The sequence below is a fragment of the Notamacropus eugenii genome, chromosome 3 (assembly GCF_028372415.1).
Source record: "Notamacropus eugenii isolate mMacEug1 chromosome 3, mMacEug1.pri_v2, whole genome shotgun sequence".
In the NCBI taxonomy this organism is placed as follows: domain Eukaryota; kingdom Metazoa; phylum Chordata; class Mammalia; order Diprotodontia; family Macropodidae; genus Notamacropus; species Notamacropus eugenii.
Window position 1 is genome coordinate 48,808,599 of NC_092874.1, and position 16,509 is coordinate 48,825,107.

Below are 16,509 nucleotides of genomic sequence, written 5' to 3' on the forward strand. Positions count from 1 at the left end.
AGGGTATGCACATTTTTGTAGCCCTTTGGGCATAGTTCCAAATTGCTCTCCAGAATGGTTGGATGCGCTCACAGCTCCACCAACAATGAATTAGTGTTCCAACTCTCCCACATCCTCTCCAGCATTTATCATTTTCTTGTTCTGTCATGTTTGCCAATCTTATAGGTGTGATGTGGTACCTCAGAGTTGTTTTGATTTGCATCTCTCTAACCAATAGTGATTTAGAGCATTTTTTCATATGATTATAGATAGCTTTAATTTCTTCCTCTGAAAATTGCCTGTTCATATCCTTTGACCATTTATCAATTGGGGAATGACTTGTATGATTATACATTTGGATCAGTTCTCTATAAATTCTAGAAATGAGGCCTTTATCCCCGAGCTTAGCTGTAAAAATTCTTTCCCAATTTACTACATCCCTCCGGATTTTGGTTGCATTGGGTTTGGTTGTGCAAAAACTTCTCAGTTTAATGTAATCAAAGTTATCCATTTTGCATTTCATAATGCATTCTATCTCTCCTTTAGTAAAGAATTCTTCCCTTCTCCATAGATCTGATAAATACACTATTCCTTGCTTCTCCAGTTTATTCATGGTATCAATCTTTATACCTAAATCATGTACCCATTTGGACTTTATTCTTGTGTACGGTGTCAGGTATGGGTCTATGCCTAATTTCCGCCACACTGTTATCCAGTTTTCCCAGCAATTTTTGTCAAACAATGAGTTCTTATCCCAGAAGCTGGGGTCCTTGGGTTTATCAAACAGAAGGTTGCTATATTCCTTGCCTACTGCATCTTGAGTGCCAAGTCTATTCCACTTGTCTACCTCTCTGTTTCTTAGCCAATACCAAGTGGTTTTGATAATTGCTGCTTTATAGTACAGTTTGAGGTCTGGTAGCGCTAGGCCACCTTCCCAAGCATTTCTTTTCATTAGTCCCTTTGATATTCTGGACCTTTTGTTTTTCCAAATGAATTTTGATATTATTTTGTCCAGCTCTAGAAAGTAATTGTCTGACAGTTTAATTGGTATGGCACTAAATAAGTATATTAATTTGGGTAGAATTGTCATTTTTATTATATTAGCACAGCCTACCCATGAGCAACTAATGTTTTTCCACTTACTTAAATCTGACTTTATTTGTGCAAAAAGTGTCTTGTAATTGTGTTCATATAATCCCTGGGTTTGTTTTGGCAAGTAGACTCCTAAGTATTTTATACTGTCTGCCCTAACTTTAAATGGGATTTCTCTTTCTATCTCTTGCTGTTGGACTTTGTTGCTAATATATAGGAACACAGAAGATTTGTGTGGGTTTATTTTGTAACCTGCAACTTTGCCAAAGTTGTTTATTAATTCAAGTAATTTTTTACTTGAATCTCTGGGATTCTCTAGGTAAATCATCATATCATCTGCAAAGAGTGATAACTTAGTTTCTTCTTTGGCTATTTTAATTCCTTGGATATCTTTATCTTGTCTAATTGCTACAGCTAACATTTCTAGTACCATATTAAATAATAGTGGTGATAATGGACAACCTTGTTTCACCCCTGATCTTATTGGGAATGCATCTAGCTTATCCCCATTGCATATAATGCTTGCTGAAGGTTTTAGATAGATACTGCTTATTATTTTATGGAAAGTTCCCTTTATTCCTACATTCTCCAATGTTTTTAGTAGGAATGGATGTTGTATTTTGTCAAAAGCTTTTTCTGCATCTATTGAGATAATCATGTGGTTTTTGTTAGCTTTGTTGTTGATGTGATCGATAATGCTAATAGTTTTCCTAATATTGAACCAGCCCTGTAGTCCTGGTATGAATCCTACCTGATCATAATGTATTAATCTCGTGATAAGATGCTGTATTCGTTTTGCTAGAATCTTATTTAAAATTTTTGCATCTATATTCATTAGGGAAATTGGTCTATAATTTTCTTTCTCTGTTTTGTCTCTTCCTGGTTTGGGTATCAAAACCATATTTGTATCATAGAAAGAATTTGGGAGGACTCCTTCTTCCCCAATTTTCAAGAATAGTGTATGTAGTATTGGAATTAACTGTTCTTTAAATGTTTGATAGAATTCACTTGTGAATCCATCTGGCCCTGGAGATTTTTTCCTAGGGAGTTCATTGATGGCTTGTTCAATTTCTTTTTCTGAGATGGGGTTGTTTAAGTATTCAACTTCTTCTTCTGTTAATCTGGGCAATTTGTATTTTTTAAAATATTCATCCATCTCGTTTAGATTGTCGAATTTGTGGGCATAAAGTTGGGCAAAGTAGTTTCTAATTATTGTTTTAATTTCCTCCTCATTGGAGGTGAGTTCACCCCTTTCATTTTTAATATTAGTAATTTGGTTTTCTTCTTTCTTTTTTTTAATCAGATTGACCAAAGGTTTATCAATTTTATTAGTTTTTTCATAAAACCAGCTATTGGTTTTATTTATTAATTCAATACTTTTCTTTATTTCAATTTTATTAATCTCTCCTTTGGTTTTCAGTATTTCTAATTTGGTATTTACTTGGGGATTTTCAGTTTGTTCTTTTTCTAGCTTTTTCAACTGCAAGCCTAAGTCATTGATCTCCTCTTTTTCTATTTTATTTATGTAAGCATTCAGAGATATAAAACTTCCCCTAATAACTGCTTTTGCAGTATCCCATAAGTTTTGGTATGTTATCTCACTATTGTCATTCTCTCGAATGAAATTGTTGATTGTTTCTATGATTTCTTCTTTAACCCAACCCTTCTTTAGAATTAGATTATTTAGTTTCCAATTGATTTTTGGTTTCTCTTTCCATGGCCTTTTATTACATGTAATTTTTAATGCATTATGATCCGAAAAGGATGTATTGATTATCTCTACCTTTCTGCACTGGATTGTGAGATTTTTATGTCCTAGTACATGGTCAATTTTTGTAAATGTTCCATGTACCGCTGAGAAAAAAGTATATTCCTTTCTATTCCCATTTAATTTTCTCCAAAGATCTATCATATCTACCTTATCCAGAGTTTTATTTACCTCCTTAACCTCTTTCTTGTTTATTTTGAGGTTGGATTTATCGAGTTCAGAGAGGGGGAGGTTGAGGTCCCCCACTAGTATAGTTTTGCTATCAATTTCTTCCTTCAACTCCCCCAACCTCTCCTCTAAGAATCTGGATGCTATACCACTTGGAGCATACATGTTTAGTAATGATATTGCCTCATTGTCTATGGTGCCTTTTAGCAGGATATAGTTTCCATCCTTATCCCTTTTGATTAGATCTATTTCTGCTTTTGCTTTGTCTGAGATTAGGATTGCTACTCCTGCCTTTCTTACATGAGCTGAAGCACAATATATTCTGCTCCATCCTTTGACCTTTATCCTATGTGTATCCCCCCGTTTCATATGTGTTTCTTGTAAGCAGCATATTGTTGGATTATGGCTTTTAATCCATTCTGCTATCCGTCTCCGTTTTATGGGAGAGTTCATTCCATTCACATTCACAGTTATGATTACAATCTGTGTATTTCCCTCCAACCTCTTTCCCACCATTTGTGCTTTTAGCTCTCCCATCTCCCTTCCCCTCCTCAATAGTATTCACTTTTCTCCCCCTCCTCCTGCAGCCTTCCCCTCCTTCTTTTAACCCCCCTCCCTTTTAGTCCCCTTTACTCTTATTGCTCCTTTCCTCCCTTTTAGCCACCCTCCCCTTTCTTCCCCCTTCCCCTCCTACTACCTATAGAGCTAGTTAGGCTTATCTACTTAAGATTATTGTTCCCTCCTTTGAACAAATCAGATGAGAGTACCTCTCAAACAATGCTCATCTCCCTCCCCTCCTTCCCTCTACTATAGTTTTGTACTTCTTCCTGTGATATAATTTGCCATTTTCTGCTTCCCCCTTTCCACACCTCCTATTACATTCCCTTCTCATACTTAAATCATATTTTTGACATGACATCATTTACTTTTTGCCCGTTCCCTCTACATATATCCCTTTTATCATAATAGCTGCACAGTTCTCAAGATTAACAGGTATCATCTTCCCTTATAGGGAGGTAAGCAGTTTGCCCTAATTGAGTAGCAAGTTTTTGTTTTTGTTTTTTCCCCTCTGTTTACCTTTTTATGATTCTCTGGAGACCTGCATTTGAAGATCAAATTGTCTATTGAGTTCTGGTGTTTTGGTCAGGAAGCTCTGGAAATCCCTTATTTCGTTGAATGACTTTCTCCTTGCCTGAAATGTTATGCTGAACTTTGCTGGGTAGTTGATCCTTGGTTGAAGTCCCAACTCCTTTGCCTTACGGAATATTGGGTTCCAATTCTTTCGATCTTTTAATGTAGAAGCTGCAAGGTCCTGTGTGATCCTGACTGTGTGTCCTTGATATTTGAATTGTTTCTTTCTGGCTGCTTGTAGTATTTTCTCCTTCACTTGATAGCTCTGGAATTTGGCAACTATATTTCTTGGGGTTTTGAGTTTGGGATCCCTTTCCGGTGGGGAACGGTGGATTCTTTCGATGACTATTTTGCCCTCTGAGTCTAGTACTTCTGGGCAGTTTTCCTTGATGATTTCCTGGAAGATATTGTCCAGACTCTTTTCTTCATCATGGGTTTCTGGCAGGCCAATAATTCTTAGATTTTCTCTCCTGGATCTATTTTCCAGGTCAGTTGTTTTTCCAATTAAATATTTTAGATTTTCTTCTATCTTTTCATTCTTTAGATTTTGTTTGACTGATTCTTGTTGCCTCATTGAGTCATTAGTTTCTACTTGCCCAATTCTAATCTTCATCGTAGTGTTTTCTTCAGTTAGCTTTTCCATCTCCTTTTCCATCTGACCAATTTTTCCCTTTAAGGAGCTATTTTCTCCATTTAATTTTTGTACTTCTTTTTCCATTCGACCAATTTTCCCAGTTAGGTTTTGGGTTTCCTTTTCCATCTGATCAATTTTCCCAATTAGGTTTTGGGTTTCCTTTTCCATTTGATTAGCTCTTCCTTTTAGGGAATTATTCTCTCCAGTTAATTTTTGAACTTCCTTTTCCATTTCTTCAATTTTCTTTTTCAGGGTGATGTTCTCATCAGTGAATTCTTTTTTTATAGTTTTAAAATCATTGGCCAGTTTTTCTTTTATATCCTTCTTCAGACGTTCCAGGTAATCTAGTTGTGCTTGCGAGAAATTCATAGTCCCATCTGAGGTTTCAGATGGAAGTACAGTCTCAGCTCTAACCTCTTTGGTGTTTGTGTTTTGGTCCTTATCCCCATAGAAAGATTCTATGGTTTTTTCACTTTTCGTCTGCTTTTTCCGATTCATGATGTTGGCTGAGTGTTGTAGCTTTTGGTTCTTTCAGTCAGAAGGTACAGATCTTTAAGTTGAGCTGATGTGTGTCTAGGCTAAAAGCAGGCTTTTGTTTTTTGTTTCCCCGATCAACCCTGGGGTTAGCTTGTTAGGTGTGTGGGAGGGGTGGTCTGGTCTCAGGATATCTCCTCAGCTGACTTGAGGCAAAGGCAGGGTCAGGGGATGGTGATCCCAGCTTCCCTATTGTCTTCCCTTTTCCCCTGGAGGGCTGGGCACGCCTAGAAGCTAACGGGTGTTCCCGCCCCTCCTGGGGCTCGTCTCCCGGCTCTGAGGCTTGCCTGGGTCTCAGTGCGAATTTTCTCTGCCCTGGGTCGTCTGTCCCTCCAGCCGTCTCCGCCACTGTAGGAAGAATCCCCCTTTGCCACTTTTCCAGCCTCTGGTGTTATGAGACCACCCGCCCCCTTCTGCTGTTCCCGCTGATCCAGGATTAATCTGGGGAAGAATTTTATGGTTCCCTCACGGTCATCAGGGGGGAGGAGAGAGCACTTACTGATCACTCTGCCATGCCAGTTCCTGGAAGTTCAAGTAGTGACCCACCGAAGTCCGTCTTCAGGCTGAAGATTTCAAGGGCTGCTGCGCTGATGTCTGGCACTCAGCGGCTCTCACCGGCTCAGCCTGGCTTATCTCCTGCTCCGCTGGTCTCGCCCGCCACTCTCGGGCTCCTCTGGTCCCCTCCGCCCTGCCGCGCTGACCGCGCTGCGCTGTGCTCCGGGGTCTTACCCCCGCGGAACAGATCCGTCCCGTGGACCCTCCGGTCCAGCCTGGGCTCCGAATCCGTCAAAGTCCGTCACCCACTGGATTCTACACCTCCAAAGTCTGGTCAGACTCTCCCCCCAGAGATATCCCATGTGTTTCTTTGTTGTTCTAGTTGCTGAACTACCAAGACCAAAGCATTCTCTGTTGCTAGTGGAAGTGTATTGTTGTGTTCCTTGAGAGGAGGGTAAGGCACAGGCCTCCCTATCTAAGCTAACACTCCAGAGTAGATCTCATACTGATTCATTTTCCCAAGTTGTGAAAGTCTGTAAATAAAAAAGGTGTGGGAAAAACTGCAGAGTTAACCTTTTTTGATCATTGGGAAGAAAACCAGTTACTTGGATCAAACTTGGATGTGATTTCTTAAGTGTCAAACTGTTATTCTTGGAGGTTTCCTTACTTGCATGTTGGGTGTCTGGGTATTTGTTGCCTTCCTGTCTATTTATCTCTTTGTTTTTGAATAGCCATTTAACAAGCCAGACCCTTAGTATGCTAGGCCATTGAGTTTTTCCTAATGGGGCATTTCCTTTGTCTGGAATGCCTGACGGGACTGTTGTTCCAGGAATTCACTGGAGTTGGTTTAGGAGGGAAACCAAAGCCTGGATGGGCCTTGGGGTACAGCTCTAAAGTTTTCCACCTTGGTGACATTCAAACCCTTGTGTACCCAGATTCTGACTTCCATGGTTCCAGCACTGTATGTGTGAAATCACTCTATCTGTAGTGGAGAAGCTGATTAAACAATTATGTCAGTTGTTAAAAAAAAAAACATTGGACTTGAAGTCAGAAGACCTGATTTTGAATCTGAACTTAAACTTAGCTTTGTAACTATATGTAACTATATGCAATTGAGTTGGTCTAGTGTGTCAACACAGTTTCTCTGAGTTACAAGTATAATCCCCTCTCTGTTCCCACCAAGCAGACCAATTATATAAATTCAGTGTCATAAAACATACAGATGGAGCATTTATTTACTGTGTTTACTATACACTAAGTATTATGTTAAGCAGTGGGAATACAAGTACATGTCCTCAAGGATCACACACTCTGATGAGAGAAGACAGCACAGAACAGGGTCCCTGTAATTTCTACATGCTAATAATAAATAACATTCATTGAAAGGATTTAAATAAAAGACTGATTTGACTAATTAATGCAAATTTCTTAGGCTTGTCTTTTTTTATTGATATCTCCTTTTAATTTATACCAAATTATCCTGGGATTCATTCCATATAAATTATAATAAAAAAATAGAGTAAGGCTGTTCTTCACTTTATTTTTAAGCATGAATTCTAACTTTTGCCTCTGAGAGGCAAGCATGCATTTAATTTCCTCAGTTTACTTGTTATGCAATGAATTCCTCATCAGCGCAACTTTTCTCCTAATTTAGCTTGAACACGCCAAAGTCACACAGACAGAGTTGGTGTGCGAGTCTTTCAGGCGGAACAAGAAGACCTCAAAATTTCTGAAATTCCAAGAGCCAGTCAGTGAAGAGCAGAAAGCCAGGGAGCATCTGGACTCAGAACTGGGCAGAACAGAATGTGAGTTCTAGAGAGGTTTGGGGGTGTTGACACGTAGTGTGATGCACATACTGGGAGGCTTGGCTTTGCTCACCAGTTATTGTTTAGCTCACTCTCCTAAATGGATGAGGAGTAAAATGTAAATTAAATGAAATTATGGAAAACTGTAAACAGTTAGGTTTTATGAAATGTTGTTATGAATTCATGTGATGTGACATTTTTTTATGATTATTAAATGCTTATGACCAAAGTTGAGAAGTTTTTCCTAAAGCATGAAGCTAGAATTTTATCTCCTTCTGGTTTGCAGAGGTGTTTCTAAAAATACAAGACTTATTAATTAAATCTTTAACTTGTATTAATAAAATGGCCTCATTTCATTCTATAAAATCTTTTCCCCAGATATGTTAGCCGTGCATCTCGTTGTTTAAGCAAAACAGTGTTAATGAATACTATAAATATCCACATTTTATATGGTCAAAGATAAATTTTAATTTATAAATTATAATTTATAATGTATAAGTATAAATATATTATGTAAAATCATATAAATTATAATTTATAAATTTTAATTTGAATATTTATTTCGGTACCTTCATGACCTATTATTTATTTATTCTGGTCCATTGGCCAGAATGTGCATCAGTGGGTGGAAGTTGTGTACATGTTAATTTTAGCTTGATGGAAGACAGAGGTTTTTAAATGTTCTCAGTTCATGGCACCTTATTGTATAAGTAACTTTTTTATGGCATCCTAGGCCAAAAAATATATCTTACAGTTCTGGTTATTAAGTAATTAGGTCCAAACAACTTAATAAGTATTTACGTCCCAATAATGTAGTGGCCATTTGAAAAAATAATATACAGAAATTGAAGAAAAAATATTTTTCATCTATCCTTAAAAAGCCACAATTACTAATGAGATGTCTGCACCTGTTGGGCTCTGAATTACTTCTTAAACCTTGTAATCAGATTGGACACTACCATTTTCATTTTGCGTTCCACAATGATTTTCTTAAGGTGCTTGCTTTTTATCACAGCTTTTTATGCACTGAAAATCCAACTTGAAACAATAGGATCTCATAAAGGAGGTTCAAGAAGTTGCTGGCATTGCTGAAAGTACAAGTGAATAGAACCCCATCTCAGACATTTGAGAACATCATGGAGAGAGAGAATTGTAGTGCAATCTACTTTGAACTAGTGGTTTGTGTGGTGTTCCCTGTGAGCTTGCTGTGGTGCCTTGGAATTCCATGGCACACAATTTAAGAACTGCTGATTTAGAGAATAATTTAGTGACAGTTAGAGCTATCCATAAGTGAAAAGAGCTGTCTCGGGAGTAGTAGATTCACGTTCACTTAGTCTTTAAGTAAAATCTGAATGACACTTGTCTGATATGATCTCCTCTATGTGGAGAGAGAGCAGGTCCTTTTTGAGGTGTTTTCACAATTTTCCAAGGAAGCTTAACCAGTATAAATCAGTTGCCACAGTGAGGAATCTAAAGAGCTTAAAGCCAACAAAGAGTTGATCTTCTTAACACGTGGAGAAATAGGGTGGGCAAGACCTAGACCAGTTAGGATAAGCTCGTTTGTAAAATTTTGTGGATCATTCCACAGTTATCTCAAGAATCGTCAAAGATGAAACCAGGAGGACAATGACAATAAATGGAAAGATCTGTCAAGATATCTCTAACAAACTAATTTCTCTTTTAGTGAGAGTGGAGTCACCATTTTTGGCTCCCAGTGTGCTATATGAAGAGTAAGTAACTGGATGAGACCAAGTCTACCCAGAGAAGGTCTTCAGGCTGACTCACTGTCCAATCAGGACAAAGCAAATAAATGTAGTACTCTTGTCTGGCTCTTTTATACAGTTGGACGCACAGCTCAGAGAGGTAGTCCTGAAGGACATATGGCTAGGTCATATGTTGCAGTTGGACAGTAAACTGGCCCTAGAATTGAGTAGTAGATTGGATTTCCTTTTCATAACTCCCAGTGTTCTCTTTGAAACAAAAGTCCATCTTTTTAACACCCATATTTTTCTGCTGATTCTATTTGGCTGTGGAGCATGGAACATCACAGGCTAAGAAATAAAATTGCGGGTTACTCCAAAGGGGCAGCACAAGAGAGGCATTTGGGGCATGAAGATTCTATAACACATCACCAGGACAGGCACAGAAGCAAAAGCTGCATCTGTCATTGGACAGCAATGCCTACAGTGTCAAAGGAAGGCCCCTGCATGCTGGTAGATGCCCTAGGGGCTATGCACAATCCAAACCATTGGATGGAGCTCCTCTTTAATGTGACAGAAACTCCACTGAAGTATTGACATTTTGTTGGGATTGGAAGCTCAATTCCGTGTGGACAGTCTCGGGTGGGTAAAGGTGGGAGCTTCTAAATCTTAGAGCTCTCACGAGACCCCCCCAGGAAACGGCTGGGAATCGAGGTGAACCGAGCCATCTCGAGTAATTCCGCCTCTTCCTGTGAGAAACGTGATGGGAGAGAGATCTCCCCGCCCTCGAGATTGTCCCGGATCTGGGCACACTATTGTTATCTAACAGCATGGTATTCAGATGCAAACTATGCGGCTGAAGGTTAAGTAGGATTGAGGAAGCCTGAAAGCTCTCTTAGCACGTGAGGAGCCAAGAGGACAGTAGGCTCCGCTTCTCTTCTTTCCTCTCTCCCCTCCCCCTCTCTCCCCGCTTGTACTTCTACTTCCAATCCCTTAAGATCTTAGCCTCCTTAGGAAATCTCCCCCTCTTCCTCCTAAGGAAGACCCCCCTGCACTTGTAACCGAGACCCTGAAATGAAGCTCAACCCTTGTTCGACTCTGGAACGTCCTTTCTCTCATATGAGCATCCGGTTTTGGCCAACCGAAGACCTCGGAGGTGAGGTAAGAAGACTCGGGTAGCCCACGCAGGCCTCTAGGCCTGGCAACATTTGAAGACAAGGAAACTGTGACTCCAAGAGTTTAACATGAATAATCCAGGGCTAGACAGATCCGGTATCTGCCTGTGAATGAACTCAGGCACTCTGACTCTCAAACCACTGAACGACCCTACCAGTATGTTCATTATTAGAGATCGATACATGGGTGGAGAAGAGACACAGGGAAGGGCCACAGAGAGAAAATAGTCATTTTCCCAGGAACATTTCATATCGAGAGAGGAATTAATACGGTTCTGTCTCTGCCCCTCCTCCTTCCTTTCTTCCCACACAGTACATAAATAAATTGTTAATCCCTATTTTGTAGGTGTGGAAATATTCTTAGCAAGGTAAAGTCATTTGACCTTGGTCACACTTCCAATAAATATTGAAACTATAATTTGTACCTGGGCTTTCTGGCTCTTAAATTCGGTGTTCTTTCTATTGTATATACTATGTTGTTTTTGCCTCTGAAATTCTTTTCTGTCCAAGGAACTGTGCAAATATTCTTCTCATTTTGCTATTTTGTAATACTGCGTCAGGTCACTTTTTCATGTACTACTGTGCCCACTGAATAATAATTCAAATAACACCTTTGGTTGTAACTCCATCCTCTCCTATCAAATCATAGATGACAGGTCTTACCAGATAAGCCTTCACATCCTCACATCCAGTGCCTTCTCTTTACTCACATCTGTTCATCACCTCTCTTCTCTTCCATTGATCTTCCATAGATGGTAGAGTTATATTTCCAAAACATAGATCTCTGCTCAAAAAAAAAAACAAAACTGAATCCTCTAGGATAGAATGTTGATTGTTCTGCTTGGTGTCTAAAGCCCTTTACAGTCTGAATATGGTGGCATTGGATTGTGCAATAAGAAATTAGACACATGAGAAACTGAGTAATCTGAGATGTGTGTGAAGGAATACAGAATGAGAGAAGGAAAGCAAGAAGGATAACATGTACACTGACTACCACAGTGTAAACCAAAAGAAGAATTAATTTTGCATTATTAAAAAAACTTCTGAGTAGAATGAAACATACTTCCTTCTTCTTGGTAGGGAGGCAAGGGCTGATTGAAACCCACATTATCAGATGTAGCGATGGTTAGCAGTTGCTTTTGCTTAACTGTTTTTCTTTGTATAAAAGAGTGTTCAGTTCCATAAGGTTGGGAGTTTCAGAAGGGAATGGTATTTCTAAAAATGATTGAATGCTTGTGGCATAGAAACAAAAGACACTAAGAAAACTTATTAAAAAAAACCAACCCTGGTTAAATGAACAAGTGAATGAATGACTTGGAGTCAGGACTTCAGTTCGAGCCCTACAGCTGCAAGACAGTTTCCTCATCTATAAATTGTAGCTGATAATCACATGTTGATACTGAACTGCAAATCTCAGATTTCAGACTGGTCCAAGTCCTCCATTTTCCCTACAAGGAAATTAGATCCAGAAAAGACAAGGGACATGACCTCAGTCACATCAGGAGAAAGGGGCGGAGATGCAGTTTGGGGCCACATCCCCTAGCACAGACCCAGCCTCTTCAGTACGTTATCAAAGTCTTCCAAAAAATGTGAGGATATTGATACTAATTGTACAAATTTTTCTTCTGTTTCTGCTTATTTCACCCTGTATCACTTCATTTAAGGTTCTCCATGTTTTTTTGAAATCTGTTTCTTTATTTCACAATAGTATTCCATCACAGTCATATATTACAACTCACTCAGTCATTGCTCGATTATGTAACACCTCTTAGTTTCCAGTTTTTTGTTGCCGCAAAAAAGCTGCTATAAATGTGTGAGAGAGTGTGTGTGTGCGTGCGCGCGCGCGCATGTACCTTTTTTTGTCTTTGCTCTCTTTTGGGTATAGATACCTAGCAGTAGTATAGCTGGCTCAAAGGATATACCGACTTCATAATCTGATAGAGAATGAGATGAGCAAAACCAAGAGAAGAGTCTATACGGTAACAACAATAGTAGAAAAACAAACAAGTTTAAAAGCACAGAAAATTACGACAAATTTAATGGCCATTCATGATTCTGGAAGACCAGTGATGAAACACGCTCTCCATGTCAGAGAGAGGACAGAGTTAGGGTGTATAATGAGACACACACACGTATCTATACATATACGTAATAGACTATATTTGCATTTATATTTCAGTATAGACCAGGAAGGAATTTGTTCTGCGTGTCTGTGCACATTTGTTACAAGAAATGTTTTTCTTCTTCCCCCCGCCCTGCCCCCAGTGGGATACTGGATGGAAGGGAGAGAAATTAGACTTCTGTTAATTTTTAAAAGTAAAAAGGTGAGGCAGGTGCTGCACATGGGGAATGTGGCATGTGATGCACTTTTTAGATGACATCGTCATATTATTAGTTTTGCCTAATTGTTTCACTCTGTTAAACAGACCGCTCATGGAGTGAAGGTGATCTGCAATTATTCTTAATGTAAAAACAAAACACATCCATAAAACATTTTTTTACAATCCAGTATACTTTTCATTGGACCATACCCCCTCCTTGTTCCACCTGTAAATATAGTCCTTCTAAGTCTCCAAAAAGCAACATGTAAAGTGTGTGAAAGTAAACTGTTATTATGAGGGACATTTGTAAGTTAGAATAGCATTTAAGCACCAAGAAAAAAACCAAATAGCACTTTAATTACCATGTCAAGACATAAGCTTTTAATATTCTTAATAAACAATTCAGTATTATTTGAAATGGTATGTAGGCAAGTTTTAAATTGTCATGATACTGCATCAGTTCTTCTTTTGAAAATCCAGTGATAAAACCACAGGCTAAAACAATCCTGTTCTTCTGATAATTTTATTTCCCAGACATCATTGGTGGTGAAGAAGAAAAAGCTCTTTTTGAACGTGAATTTGAGGAAAAGGGTAACCTAATTGACTACCTTGCGGAGGAGTTGTTATGTGTAGGTAGAAAATTAGAAGAGTTAGAAGAAGAAAAAGAGCAAATAGAGGAAGAAAGAAAACTTTTCTCTAGAGAGATAGCTATATGGAAAGCTGAAAAACTACAAGCTCACCAAGGTATGTATTATTTGGACTATTGTTTTATGAGATATGATATTTATATGCACATTCATTTTGAGTTGACTCACTTCAGTTTTCCCTTTGGTGGCTTTAGCACGTTACATTTGCTTTAAAGATGTTAGAGCATATTATTGGTATTATTAGTCAGTAGCTGGGATATAGCTATTTTTTTCCCCAGGTATCAGTAGGAAAGAATACTTCCTCCTTCAACTTTATGCACTTAACCCCAAGTGGAAGTTGCTGATAATGCAGAATATGAAAGAACTTGTGAAAAGTATATACTCTAATGGCAGAGAATGAAAAAAAAAAATTAGTTGGTTACTGAGCAGTACTTCCTGACAAATGATGAGCAGTTTGGAGGGGTGAGATAGTTGATTGTAGAGTAGAGCAGAGTGAGAAAGTTAATGACTTCTAAAAGCAGGTTGCCACCTAGTTTAATCTGTTTTTAATAATAATAATTACAGTTAGAGTTCAGGGGTAAGGGTGAAAACTAATTATTTAGAAAACGTAAGTTTTTTGTGAGTACGGCATTTGAATTACTTGCAGTGAATTCCCAATTTTGTCTCTTTCAAGCCATGTCCATTTTACATTACAGATTACAATCAATTACAAATTTTGTGGCCCCACAAACTTCCTTAGCAATGTTTAAATAATGCTGAAATTTCTGACCTACAGTGAAGAACTGTTTGTGGTGTTGTGGTTGCTCAAATTAATGTATTGAAAAATTTCAAGTGTAATGTTGGCATTTTTCACATCTGAAGAACAAATCTGATGATGCCTTGTATCTAGTATGTGCTTAATAAATGTTGAGTGAACTAATGAGAAATATTTAGAATTTCCAAGAAAAGCTGCTGTCAGTGAACTTCAGTCTTGTCTTTTGCTTCATTTTCCCTTTTTATATTAACCCACTTGAAGAAGAGATGGTGTGTAAATTATTCTGCTTTTGTTTCCTTTTCCTTTTCTCTTAGGGCTAGTAGATGCTGCAGTTGATGCAGCACCAGAAGCAGGTGTGTTTGTGTACTACATAGCTGTCTTTAATCGGGTGATAGACTTACTTCCTAAAATTAAGTAAATAATGATTCTTGGACTTCCAACTAACCATTTCTCTAACTCTGAAACTTTGCTGTTGTATTTCACACTTAGTCTTTTCCTTTAACAAAAATTTTCTTACAGTTAAAAAGCATATTCCTTTTTTTGAAATTAACAAGAGATTCATATTCACCATCATCTTATTGTATTCATTTTTGAACAGTAATTAAGTTATTAAGTACTTAAGTTAAGTAGTTAAGTAATTATGACTACCTTAGTTTCATAAAACTTAGTGTCTCTTAACTTCCAAATACAATTAATACAGACAATTAATTACTTTTGCCAAGTGCTGTTAACATCGATTCATGATAATTGTCTAAATGAGCAATTGGTTAAGTAGCATATAAGATGATGGCATCAGAAGAATCTTTGATGTGTAGTGAACAAAAGTTTTCTGGGGTTTTTTTGTGTTTATATTCCTTATTAACATCAGTAGTGTTTGCAGAAATAAAAGAAAGGGGGTCAGTGTCTCCAGCTTCCTAGCACTGACCACATTAATATCACAGATGTCAGTCAATGATCTGGTCTCTGGGCACCAGCATGACTTACATCTTTTCCCAGCAGAGGAGCTTTGCATTGGATACACACTTGCCAGTCCTCCCTTGCTGCATGTGAAAGGTAATTCAGGAATGGGTATCTGAAAAGGGACAAAATAGAAAATCTCATTGTAATCAAATCATTGCTCTTTCTGTATTTCTCAGCGGTCCTACATAAAGGTTTATAGTATTGGTTCTTCAAATGAGGGACATGCATGGATATAAAAAATAGATTTTTGGATTGAGAACAAATTAACTGCTTTGTGTAAATCAAGTGATGGTTTTTGCATTAGGTAACTTTGTCCTTTCCCTAGAGTAAAAACATATAACTTTGACTTTCTTTGCTTTTTTTCCCCATAAGAATCACCATTTAGTGATAGTACTCTTGTGCTTATAATGCTTATAATGATGATCTATGGTGGCATGATACATGGTAAGTTTAGATATTCTGAATATTTTAAAGAGAAAAAGAAAGCATAGCTCATTGCCTCTTTTGTGTGTTTGAATTAAAATCCAGGTTTTCTGTCTGTTTCATGTGGTTTAATCCTGTACGTAGAATTGTGGTGTGCTCCATCATTAACTTGGTAACAAAACCTGCAGTGACTTTTCATTTGTTAGCAGAACTACTGGAAGAAACAGGAAGACTAGCGAGGGAAAAACTAGAAGTTCAGCGTCAAGCAGAAAAGGTCTGTGGTGACCTTCAGAAACAAGTGAAAGCTCTGGAAATAGACGTAGAGGAACAAGTCAGCCGCTTTAAGGAGCTGGAACAAGAAAAGACTACTGAAGTGATGGATCTGAGACAGCAAAACCAGTTCCTGGAGAAGCAGCTGGAGAAAATGCGAAAATTTTTAGATGTAAGTATGAAGAAAAATGGAGGTGTATCTGCCTTCTTTTTTTGAAGATCTGGAGGATTTTGTCTTGGCAGTGTCATAGATTTAGAGATGGAGAGAATGTGAGATCGCATCATTAATAGACCACTCCATTTTACAAATGAGAAGAATGAGGCCCAGGAACCTGTAATGACTGGTAGGATTACCCAGAACTGTGATTCGAACCCCTGGCTTCTCACTCCAGATCCAGCATTCTTTCCAGTGCATCCAGTAGAATGACAGTTATAACCTTCCAGGTTCCAACCTTAACCTCATGACCGTTCATTCACACATGTGTAAAAATGGCTGCTTTTAAAATCTGCAGATGTTTTCTATATCAATTCAAAGTGCTAAGGGTTTTCAGCATTGAGAACAGTGCAGTACCGTTGGTGCCAGCAGTTGAACAGAGAAAAGTCCAGCGCACAGGTGGTGGCACGTAAATAGTGACTCTTCTTCCAGGGCTGAG

General features: G+C 38.3%; 1 protein-coding gene and 1 long non-coding RNA gene across 15 annotated transcripts in view; one reads left to right on the plus strand and one right to left on the minus strand.

Moving 5' to 3' along the window:
* LOC140530917 (uncharacterized) overlaps nucleotides 1-16,509 on the minus strand; it is a 1,083,438-nt gene that overhangs the window by 381,827 nt on the left and 685,102 nt on the right. The window lies entirely within an intron of this gene.
* Nucleotides 1-16,509, plus strand: part of LOC140531008 (uncharacterized) — a 30,787-nt gene that overhangs the window by 7,987 nt on the left and 6,291 nt on the right. Inside the window, exons 3-5 of the mRNA XM_072650208.1 lie at nucleotides 7,456-7,606; nucleotides 13,337-13,546; nucleotides 15,796-16,028. Coding sequence (XP_072506309.1) covers nucleotides 7,456-7,606; nucleotides 13,337-13,546; nucleotides 15,796-16,028 — 594 coding nt within the window. The remainder of the gene's footprint in view (nucleotides 1-7,455; nucleotides 7,607-13,336; nucleotides 13,547-15,795; nucleotides 16,029-16,509) is intronic.